General features: G+C 46.2%; 1 protein-coding gene across 1 annotated transcript in view; it reads right to left on the bottom strand.

Annotated features, from left to right (window-relative positions):
* Window positions 1–3,513: 3,513 nt before the first annotated feature.
* The window catches only part of ELL2 (elongation factor, RNA polymerase II, 2), a gene marked incomplete at its 5' end in the record, with an annotated part of 17,943 nt that continues 9,532 nt past the window's right edge, over window positions 3,514–11,924 (bottom strand). Inside the window, 5 exons of the mRNA XM_010131368.1 lie at window positions 3,514–3,630; window positions 3,759–3,803; window positions 4,827–4,998; window positions 9,162–9,231; window positions 11,517–11,812. Coding sequence (XP_010129670.1) covers window positions 3,514–3,630; window positions 3,759–3,803; window positions 4,827–4,998; window positions 9,162–9,231; window positions 11,517–11,812 — 700 coding nt within the window. The remainder of the gene's footprint in view (window positions 3,631–3,758; window positions 3,804–4,826; window positions 4,999–9,161; window positions 9,232–11,516; window positions 11,813–11,924) is intronic.

The following is an 11,924-nucleotide window of genomic DNA, read 5'->3' as shown; positions in this document are numbered from 1 at the left end:
GGCTGTGCAGCAGGGGCTGTTGGGACTGGGCAAGGGCTGATGGGTTCAACTGGCAGAGGGAGAGTGAGACCAGAGAGGAGGGAGAGATTGTTTCTGCTGAGGGTGGTGAGACCCTGGCCCAGGCTGCCACGCGGGGTGGTAGAAGCCCCATGCCTGATGCCACTGCAGGTGGGATTGGACCTTGGGTCTCTGAGCAACCTGCTCTGGTTGCAGATGTCCCTGCTCACTGCAGGGGGCTGGACTGGATGAGGTCCTTTCTCATCCAAACCAGTCTGTGACTCTATGGAATCACCTCCTATCACTGGCTTTCATCCCATGCACAATTTCCTCATTTCCCAATCCACATCTGAGAGCAGCGCTCTTGCACGCTTCGTAAATTAGCAGCAGGATGTTCTCAAGGTGATGCACTGCTGACGCACTCCTGGCATACCAAAAGAACTCACCCTGTGCTCCCACAGAGAGTCAGCAGCTGCCCCTAGCAGAGATGCAGGAGAACCCCCTCACCCCGCTCCAGGAAAGACCAAAGTCTTAGGATTGCAAAGTTAACACTTTATTGAACAGAAATTGATGTAGAACTGAGGGGCCGTGATGGATCAAGTGTTCATTAAAAAAATGCCCCACAATGTTGCACCTACAGAGTCTTAATACAGTTTATATGGAAACAAGTAAAACAGTTTTAAAATACTCTACAGAAAGGAGGATTCACAGACTGGTTTTAATCCTTCATGTTTCCAAATACCATCCTCCCTTCATCAGTTTCTCACCTTCCCAAGAGAAGGTTCTGGATTGATGGCCACATCCCTCCTCCATCAGGTACACAGAAAATGACAGTAAACTCCTAAAAAGACTCAGCACGAATCGACAGTTGCGCATTCAGGAGGACTGGTTGTGGCATCACTGCTTTAAAAAAGCCAATGAATGAGCAAAGTTATCAACACTTTAACTCTATTTAAAACATGGTGAAGTAAATTACCTCCAGTATTTGTCTACATGTTTTACAAAACACTTGAGTATTATTTTTTTTTAAAATGACTGACAAGGTGGAGACTTAAAAGCATTCAAATGAGCTGCATCAAGTGACAGTTCACAGCACAGCTACGACTTTAAAAATAAGACTACTTTGGGCACAGTTTTTCCCTCTCGAACCCCAGCAGATTGGAACCCAATCCTCCAGACCGAGCTGGAAAGGGCAACTGCCTCCCTTCCAACAATCTATTTTTTTAATATAAACTGTAGTGAGATTCCACAGTTTCCACGAAGGAGACATGCACAGTTGCCCCTTCTCTACATCAATCACTTGTAGTAGTGTAGAAGCCCAAGGGGCAGTCAGAGGCCCCCCTTCAGCAGGCTCCTGAAGTTTGCTGGACAGGAATGTAACCTCCAGGCAAACAAGAGACATGCAGATTTACAGCTCTACTTTGCAATACCCGCAAGGCTTCAGAAACAAAACCCTTTCAGAAACAAAACCTTCAGTTAAGGCCTTTCCAGCAACTTGTCGGGTCTGATGTGCAGTGCTGGAGCCCTGAGCTGGGCTGAGTTCCAGCAGCCACATCAACACAGCCTGTAAACCAGAAGATGCATGTGAATACAGGTCAGAAACGATCACCAGCTGCCTGTGCTAGGTCTGACGTACAGTGACAGTACCACGAATGATCACAGTGCGTCCAGACAGCAGCAGCAGCACCATCTATCCCGTAACGGCAGCTCATGTCAGATCCAGGCACACAGTTTAGATACAGAACTGCCAAAACGGGCCTTGGCGTGAAGAACTTCACATGATTTTACTGGGGACCAGCACAGCCGCAGCGCACTGGCAGAGAATGCATAGGCCTATGCTCACTGCTGCTTTACTGCCCGGTAACCCAGCCCAAATTCAGTCACTGCAGCCCAGCTAAAGCAGCTCTGAATGTGAGGTGAGAAGTCGTCATTTGAAATGTGGAGCAGAAAACAACTGCACTACTCCAAGGGACCGAAAGTCACCCTGGCCTCGAGGAGGGAACAGAAATAGTACTGTTGTGTTGCAGAAGAGGACACTCCTCGCTCGCTGTTCCAACTCCATGAACATAGTATCTTTGAACCCACAAATTTAAGGCAAGAAATCCATTGCTCCCGTTTCCCTGAATGAATGTTTCCTGGTAATCAAACATCTCCTGGTTTACAGGGATACAAGACTTTTTTTTCAATGCTCGAGATAAAAGTCTACTGGCAATACCAGCAAACCTGTGGCAGAAACTCCACGGTCAGGTTTGTAAACATAACGCTTCCCTTCTCAATTGGCAGCGCTTGGAAAAGACAGACACAGTAAAGAGTCACACGGATTTTGCTCAGTTTTGACTAAATAACCTCCATTTCCACATGATAAAGTGTGCGATGGTTCACGTCAAAATGTACCAAAAAACTGCATGAAATGGAATTTTGTGCTGTTTGGTGATCACAGTATTTTACAGTTCAATAGATCTGTTCTTTGTTAGAGTCCTGGCAGCTAGGACAAAAGTCTTTAACTATCTATTTATTTCATGTAGGCAACAGCTTTTTTGCATCTCTCTTCAAAAAATACTTTATATAGTAATATATAAATAGATCACCTACACGGTTAATTTTACAATCTTCTCCAAAAACTATATATCGCTCTATATAATTTTTGTAAAGTCATGATCTCCCCAGGGTTATTAAAGCTGACAAACCATTGAAATGGAAATGCTCTCATCTTCCGCGACAGAAATTGCGGTTTTAGAGAAAAAAACCCACAGCAGCACTCGCCAGCTGTTTTGACCTGAGCGTTTGGCCCACGTGGAGCAGCAGCTTTGGCTTTTGTCTCCCCACCACGCACGCTCACACCCACATGTCCTCGCTCACACCCACATGCTCCCAGACACCGGCGGGGCCAAGTCGTGCTGCCGGGCGCTGCGGCGAAGCAGGAAGCTGCAGAGCTAGTGATGTACCTACATTAGATCCCCATGAGCAAACACCTTAAGGCAACTCCTGCACTGGCGGGTCTCAGTTGCAGGGGTGAGTTTCTGTTGTAACAGAACAGCTCACCTACATCCCCTTGTAACCCTCCAAAACAAGCAGATTTTTTTTTTTAAAAATTTTTGTGCAAATTTCTAAACTTTCTACCATTTAAGGCAAAGAGTTTGCAGAATATAGGCTTATACTTATCCGAAAGTATTTCAGTTTGCTACAATATTTCCTTAAAATGTGCATGATTTTATCAGAGAGGTGGTGGCTCTCCAGCACCTCCTGATAAAATCGTTTCAAAGGACAAATATAAGTCCTGAAGAAAAGAAGGGACCAGAAAAAGCAGCTTCAAATACGCATAAAAACAACATCCACAACAACGAAAGAACTTTTAACTTAAAACAACATCAACAACAGAAGTAGTTAAGACTGGTAATACTGAAACCTTGTAATAAAAAGGTTTGAAACCGATTTTTAGAACCTAAAAGCATCTAATCTTTAAGTTTAAAATAAATAAGCTTCAGTTCATCTGCGTGTCCTGCTCAAAGCAGAAGACTAGTGCCATGACTCTCCTTGCTTCTCATCAAATTGCTCTACGAGCCCCTTAATGTGAGACAACTTCTTGTGGAGATACTCGCACCTACGCTTCACTTCATGGTAGCTGGGACTTGACTGTAAAGAAAAGATAAAAAGAAAATTAGGGCATAAGAACATTTCCGCAGAGTTTAATATTTCATGTCCTTTGCTTAAAAACAGCCCTGACTCAGTCTTGGTGATGACCAATGCAGTGTGACACATACCTCACTTATTTTCTGGTACTCTGCTATGATCTCCTCATGAAGCTCCTTCAAGAAAAAAACCATGAAGACAGAATGAAAAACGTTTCACTATTACCAGAAAATGCGGATTTACAGGAAACACTAAAAATACATGCAGTTTTAGTCATGACATTTTCCTATCCATGAGCCACCACTGTGAAAATAACTCCCAGTCCCCTGTAGCACCCAATTAAACCTGTAATGGGAACAAAAGGAGCGCCTGTTTGGAGATGCCCTCTAAGGAGTTGCTCATGCTGCTGTGCTCTCACAGCCAGCTCTGACGGGCACAGTCTGGGGCTGAATGGCTTTTTGCAGCGTGTCGTCAGGCTTCACCAAGTAGAGATTGCCCATGAAGGGTCTAAGCAGGTTCTACATGGTTTCCCCTCCGCTGACTGAGCAGTACCAGGGATTTTGATGGAACCACAGACTGGTTTGGGTAGGAAGGGACCTTTAAAAATCATCTAGTCCAGCCCTTGGCCACTTCTGCTCACCAACACAGCTGCTTTCTACTCCAAACCTAAATAGAAGCCAACTCAGTATCCTCAGCCTGCACACAGATTTGAAGAATTCTGATAAGGAATATGTGGGATTTTTATATCCAGATCAGGGAATTCCAGCCTGGAAAACCAGAAGATCAGAGTTTTAACACTCTTCTCTGCTAAAGTTGTAGCCAGGATCAGTGACCTGGAAGGTGAGGACGTTGTGGCTGTAAATCTGCAGTGAAGTTTATAAAGTAATGGGAAACAGTGGCTCAGGAAAGCCTGGGGATTGTGGCTGCTGGCTTCCACGTGATGCTGATCTTCTCCCCGCCTGTACCAGCACCCGCCCACCTTGCCCGGATGCTGTGGTGGCCAGCACAACCTGAGCCAGCCTGGTAATTCCAGCCACACAGCCGGTATGTGTCCTCGGGCACTGACCCTGGCAAGTCTTTTAAAACCGCATCATCAGAACTTCACAGATAACTGCTCTGAAGACTCTGCCTGTGCTGGAAGTGGGGACTCGTGGAAGAGAGAAGAGGGCAGCGAAACACACTGGTTCACCCTTCTTTACCTGACGTTCTTTGGACCCTGGAGAAAGGAGCTTCCGTTGTTCACTGAACTTCATGAATCTGTTGAGGACACTCTCTACCTGCGCATGCAAGGCCCGGTACTCGTCATACTCAGCATTGAAGTCATTCTTGTAACTCTCACGCTGCTCATGCGAGGTTACAGCCACATATTTTCTAAGTGAAAAATAAGGAAACGTATGATTTTATACCAGGGGCATTTCACAGTGAATGCCAAGCGCAGACCCTGAGCTTCCAACCCATTAGTGACAAGACTGACTTGACTGCTACATGTCAGCAGAATGTACTCAGGGAATTACAGAAATCCACCGCATTTGCGTGACACCTACTTGCTAATATTTTACTTTTTAGAGCTTTAAATCAGAACCTGCACAAAAAAAAAAAATGGTAAAAGATTTTTTCTAATTAGGAGTTCAGTGAAAAGCAGCTCCGTTGCTGCCCACCCTGCTGACACACATGCAATACAGCCAGAAACACAAACTGAAGGGAAGCCTGAAAATAAAACCCCCTCACATTACCTCCTGAGGAGGTCAAAACCTGTAAGGGCCTAAAGCCACTGGTGTGTTTGGGACTTCTGTCATTGCCCTGGTTTGAGCTGAAGCTTCCTTGTTTTGGGGAATGGACAAATAGAATTATTCCATGCAAATACGATAATTCCGCATTTAATTGGTTAAGGGGGTCAGGTGAGCATAACGTTACGTCGGGAGCCTTCAAAAGCAGCAGCTCGGGGGCGGATCTCTCTCTTGGCTTCCGGGCAGCGTTGCGGAGGGAGAGCTCCTGATACTCTGCTGGCAGACGGCCAGGCCTGACTAGGCCCGGCTGGGGCCGACCTGGCGAACGACCAGCCCGAGAGCTGAGGGCCTGCAGCCCCGGATCGCCGAGGATCACAGACTGTGAACTATTACCGCCGTGAGTCTCGTCTGGAATCGGGTGAGATATCCGGACTCCCGGCTGCTCGTGCAGGGAGCTCTCCTGAGTTTTCTCCGCCTGAGAGCAGCGGGGTGTTCTCCCCGCCGCCCCTTTCCCGGCGCGAGAGGGATCCGACCCGGCCAGAGCGAAGCGAGGCCTTCACTCCCACCTTGCTGCTGGCTGCCTGCCAACGAACTGACCTTGAAAAGAACAGACTGTGTAAATCTCTTCTGCTTCGTTTTTTTTTTCCTGTTCTCTTTTCTGGGTTTGTGTACATATAGATAGTAGTCTATAGTGTGGATTTATTGTTCATTAAAAGTTTGTTTCAGTTTCCGTAACGCAAAACCGAGGTGTGAATTTCTTCTTTTCCCTTGAAACTTCTTCTGTCTCCGTGAGACAGAGGAGGATCGTTAAGGAGTTCGAGGGGTTGTTTACCTCGGCCCTCAACCCTTAACAGTCATTCCCCTCTCCCTCCGATCAGCACCAGCAGATCGATCAAGCTCATTATACAAATCCAAGAGGAAGTGGCAATGCGAGTCCTTCCCCACCGCCGCCACACCAACACTTCTGGTCCTCCCAAACTGTGGTTCTCTTGGTACGACACTGGCACCTCCACCTGGGGATAAATCCCTCAAACCACCCTGAGATTAATTTTAATGAGCAGTAAAAATTGAACATGGACAGCAGCTTTGTCAGGGGTGTGCCTCAGGCCATATCCACCTGACTGGAGCACTGGATTGTTCTTAAAAGAAACCTAAAGGTGGCTTCAGCATTTTGGGAGGTACCCCTGAAGCGACAGTCTGGAGTACTGGCTCATGCACAGTTACATCCCACAGCAAGAGTCACAGAATCACAGAATTGCTGTGGCTGGAAGAGACCTTTAAGCTAATCAAGTCCAACTGTTAACCTAGACAAGAGCCCAGCAAAGCACTCGCCATGTGCAATATGTGGAGATGGAAGAAATGAGTAGAAGTGGGGAGAAACATGAATCTGTTTGTTTCTCTTGGTTTTGCTTAAACTTTGCTTAAAATGCTTGAGTTCCTCACCACTAGTGAGGCTGCACCTTGGATACTGCATCCAGTTTTGGCCCTACACTCCGAGGACATTGAGGGGCTGGAGCAAGTCCAGAAAAATGAGAGGAACTGGCCTCCAGCTGTTCCAGGGGAGGTTGAGGTTGTCCCTGAGGAACCATTTCTTCCCTATTGGGGTTGTCCAAGCCCGGCCCAGGCTGCCCAGGGCAGTGGTGGAGTGCCCATGCCTGGAGGGGTTTCCCAGCCATGTGGAGGTGGTGCTGAGGGAGAGGGGTCAGTGGGGACCTGGCAGTGCTGGGGGAACAGTTGGACTTGAGGAGATCAAAGGTCTTTTCCAACCTACAAGATTCTGTGATTCTGTTCCTTGACTGCCATAATCTTTGTGTTAAGATGGAAAGTATCTTCATATTAAAGCTATGATTGCACTCAGGATGTACTCATGTAGCACTTAGAGGCAGAAAGAGAAGTTGGAATAAACAACCAAAGTCCTTTAAACTGGATGAAGTCGCAGGCGCTGTCAGGTTTCCGTGACTCTGTCATGATCAGGGAGGCATCTGAAACACCACGACCTCGTTTTTTTCCAGGACAGTGGCCAGTAGATGATCTGTGAGACTGTTCCAGACATCACAGACACCACAGCAAGTTCTGCATTCAAGTGTTTAGTCCTGATCAGAACTAAACTGACTTCAGGAAATCTTGCACAACGGCTGCTTTCCTTCTCTCTTTTTTTTTTTTTTCAGACTTTCTAGCATCCAAATTTAGTATCAGATTACTCTAAACAACCCCACAACTCACACAGAGCAGCCAGCAAAGAGCTGAACCTGCTCATTTCCACCCAGCAGTGACTGGGAATCAAACGTGGGTGGGAGTTCTTGGCCGGACATGTGAAGCCCTAACCTTCCTTACCTGCAGGGCCTGTCCATGGAGCATCAGGTACTGTGTTCAGTGTGGTGCTGGGTGCCACCATCATTGCTCCAATGGAGACAGAAGCTGCATTGCAGGTTGGGCACTGCAGGAGGCCTAACCTCCCCTGCTGGTGTCACTGCTCTGGCAGGAGCTGGTGAACCTGGCAATCTGCAGTGTTTTCACACTCCCCTCTCCTCCTGCACTGTCCATACAAGAGGGGTTGGTGCTGTCGCTGCTGCAGATGTGGCACCACGGCCCTGCTGGTAAGTGTCGGGCTCAGCACAGTGTTACCTGTCGTGGTGCTCAGTCAGTGCTGAGCACTACAGGGCCATCAAAAGCTTCCCATACTCATTCTTCCTCCCCCACTGTCCCTATTCCCCCCTCGAACAGCATTTTATTAGAAGTGCTGGTTGCATTGACCAAGTTATTCCGCTGCAGCCTCCCTCGACTTCCCCATCACCAGTACCACAGCGGGGGAAAAGCCCCAACTGCTGAAGCTATTTCTCTGTTTTGTATCAGTAAAAACAAAAACCCTGGAGAGAAAAGTTTTAACACTCTAAACTAGTATTTAGGGAACCAGATGATCCTGTTATTAGAGATGTTTCATTTCAAACTAAGTTCTTTAGCACTTGTTATGAAGGAAAAGCTTTTTTATACAGCAAGTTCATTTCAGCTCACGGGGATGCTACTCTGGTGTGTGACAGCTTGCTAAAGAGCTAAAATTAAATTTCTTTGGAAGCTCATCGGTGATTTTACAGACTGCAATAGGCCAGTCACTGTAGGTGGGTTAAACTCCACAGACAAGTTTTTGTCTTGCTCTGTAGTTAAAATGAAGCAGCGAAAATTTACAAACTGCATTGAGATTTCCCTGTTGTCTCCATCTCTTTGGTCTGTAATTCTACAATGAAACTGGATGTTTTGCTGTTACTTCCAGTCAGTCAGTGGCCATTTCATGTCAGAACTTTAGAAATAACTGCGGTGGTTCCCTCCTGCTTGCTGATCCATCACCCTGCAGTGCTGGGCTTGTCCCAGCAACTGCCTGCCCTCCCCTCCTCCCCAGCACAGCTGCACCAAACAGTGAGCAGACAGGGTAGATGTTGCCATCCCTGGCTGCGGGGTGTCAGCGTTCAGTGTTCCTCCTGCTCTGCCTCACTGCTACAGAGACAACTGCGCATCTTCATGTGCCTTTTTTACTGTGTCCTTGAATGGATTAAATGCTTTCAGTCTTCTTCTGAAGTGTATTAAAAACTCTTTTACACTCTTTTTTTCCCCCCACAACAGCTACAGGACAACCCCAGAATTTAACACTTCCAGGTACTTGAATAAGGCAGCTGGGTGATTTAATCGAACCCGCCCTTATTCTAGAATTACTGTTTGAGAAATTTTCCATTTTGTAGCTAAATGAGAGTTTTTATAGGTGACTCTTCAACGGCTTCAATGAATGACAACAGACTTAATCATTATTTTACTCACAGGAAGTAGTCTGGTTGTTCCCTTGGTGATGAAGCATCATCTTCGGAGGCAGAGGAAGCTTCTTGAACTCCTACAGAAAAGCAGAATTTTGACTCTTGTGATAAACAGATTTTTAATACAGCCAAACAACACCAACCTGACAGGCCTGAAGAAATCCTTTAGAGTTTTACTCTCACAGTAAACTACTTGGCATAAGCTCTATAAGTTAATAACAGAGCTCACACGACCTCCTCTGCAGCAGGCAGTACAGGGATTAGAGAGAGGGCTCGGCTGTGTTATTCTACGGGTTCTGCGCAGCCACACCATTAACCCGGAGTCAGCTTTTCCCATTTGAAGACACGGCTTGGCATCTGCACAACAATTCAAGCTCTGCAGAAACAGATGTAGCTGAACAGAAGACAACAGCTGGAGATATATATATTTAACTACATATCTCTCAACATCCAGATTCCAGCTAGAAACAGAACAAGAAAGCTGAAGCTCTTTTCATGCCGTGCTTCACCCTTCCTTCCCAGCCAGTCACCGATACCCACAGTCAGATCTCATTTCAGCACTCTTCTAAGCAGGGAAGGCAACAGCACTGCATATGGGTTATTGGCCTTCGGGCTTCAATAACTTGAGACAAAGACCTGCTCCTCATTAATGTGGCCATACTGGGTTTGGAAGTTATTTGCACTTGCAGATTGCTCTTTTGTTCTTTTAAATGGTATCATGAAAGCACAGAACACTTGATCCCTAATCCCTAATTTAAAGGAAAATTTCAGAATCCCCCTATTTTTTGATAAATCAGAATAATAGGAAAAGTGAGCTGGAACAGGAAGGAACCTGGTAATCTCTCCCTGCTTTTGGGGTTTTGTGGCAAGCGTAAAAACACACAATCCTTTATATTCATTATTATCTTACACTGCCTCTGTTTAAACACACTATTTCTGCTTAAGCTCAAACATTTTCACCAGCCTCTAAGCTACCTGAGCTGTAAATCATGGGGAGAGAAAAGAGCCACTGTGTGATGTTCTACTCAATACCTTTGCTGTTAATATTCAGATTATTATGCGGTACAGCAGGAGTACAAAAAGCCTAAAAGTAGAAACAAAATTGGAGAGAAATGCCACCATTTGTATTAATAGTCCCAGTGTGTACAATACAGTTGTCCTGTGAGCATTTAATGCCCCAAATTCAGGCACATTTGCTGGTCTGGCTCAGTTCATTCGAAAGATTCAGTGTGAGCACCAGCTCCACATGTAGGACAGGCTTTTCCTCCCCGAGCTGTTCAGTATTTTGTTGCCAGCTTCTGGGGAAAGATGCTCATGTGTTCACAAATTTGAGCATCAATATTTTCAAAGCAGTCCTAAGCCCCATGGGCACGGTGCAGTATGTCCAGGGTGAATGTCAACAGACCCTGTTGAAGCCCCCTGATTTACAAGCACAAGGCGTCAAAGGGGCACTCAGTGTGCTCTAAAGGTGCCTCCAGGCTGTGACAGCAAAGGGCTAAACCTGCCTTCTCCTTTTCGAGTCAAACCTCTGAAATCAGACAACACAGATTTAAGAAAGGAACGAATCCTGCCCTGGTTTATGTGTGCGAAGACATCAAGTGTTCTTTGTATTCACGTTTCTGTTGAGCTTTCAATGCCATTCTCAGACTGTAACATTTCCACATCTTTTGAAGGAATCAGTTCAGCAGCTAAGGGAGGAGGACCTCACGGCACAGCTCAGATCAGAACTCCAGTAAACCACATGTTGGATTATGTAGTTTTTACATTTTTCATGAAAACCCACAGCTCAATGAATGCTGCACTATGACACAGGATGAAACATGTTTATGTCTGATCTGTGTGTTTCAGTAAACAAGTATACTGTGAGTATCTGCCACAGGTTTTTATCTTCACCTTGCAGACTTTGGAACTTACTAATGGAAAAAGTGGACTAAATTTCAGTGATCTGCCAGCTCACTGGAAATCAAGCAAAAAAAAAACCCCAAACTATTCCTCATGTTTTTCTAGCACCTGTCTCTTCCTTTTAACCAGTTTCTGCCAAACAACAATCCATTTCAGATTTCTTTATTCTAATGTTTTTTGTACTGCATAGTGAAAATTCTTAAAAACGAACCTAATCTTAGACAAGAAGCAGAACAGCTTCTGGGTTTTGTTGGTGTTTTTTTAAAGTAACAGTTACAATGTACTGCAATGGCAGAAAAAAATGTCATGCTTCATGACCATAAAGTCAGAATAATGGCAAAAAAGTTCTCAATAGACAGCGAGTTAGAAAACAGAGCATTTGTGTTTCCAGTGCCTGGTTGTACCGCTCCCGTTCCCCCCAGGGTCACCCACGCAGTAGTTAGTGTAGCATCACCTTCACCTGAATCCAAATGGCAGTTTCTCTGCTTGGCAGTTTCTTCGTCACCAAGGTCCTTCTCCCCTTCGTTGGCACTGGTAGTGTCTGTTGGTTCAATTTCACTGTGCTTTTGTTTGGTGGCTTTCAGCACAGGCTTCTTGTCTGCCGGCGTGGGAGGCTCCACCGGCACCGCGGCAGGTGTAGGGATCCCCAAAGGAGTCTGAGAGGTATCTTGTTGTTGCTGGTCCTCAGAGATGCTACTGCTGGTTTGACTGACCCTGTCTGCTGGCAGGTCTTGTGTCCCCTGGCCCTCAGGGGTGCTGGGGGAGTTGGAGGGGATGGTTTGAAGAAGGTTGGAGTCAGGAAGGAGCGTGAGATGCAGTGGCAGAGGTGCTGAAGTAGTGGTGGCAGCAGGGTGGGGCGGTGGTGGAG

Source organism: Buceros rhinoceros, unplaced genomic scaffold, assembly GCF_000710305.1.
Source record: "Buceros rhinoceros silvestris isolate BGI_N320 unplaced genomic scaffold, ASM71030v1 scaffold242, whole genome shotgun sequence".
Lineage (NCBI taxonomy): Eukaryota > Metazoa > Chordata > Aves > Bucerotiformes > Bucerotidae > Buceros > Buceros rhinoceros.
Note: the sequence above shows the minus strand (reverse complement) of the source record. Positions and strands in the feature narration are given on the sequence as shown.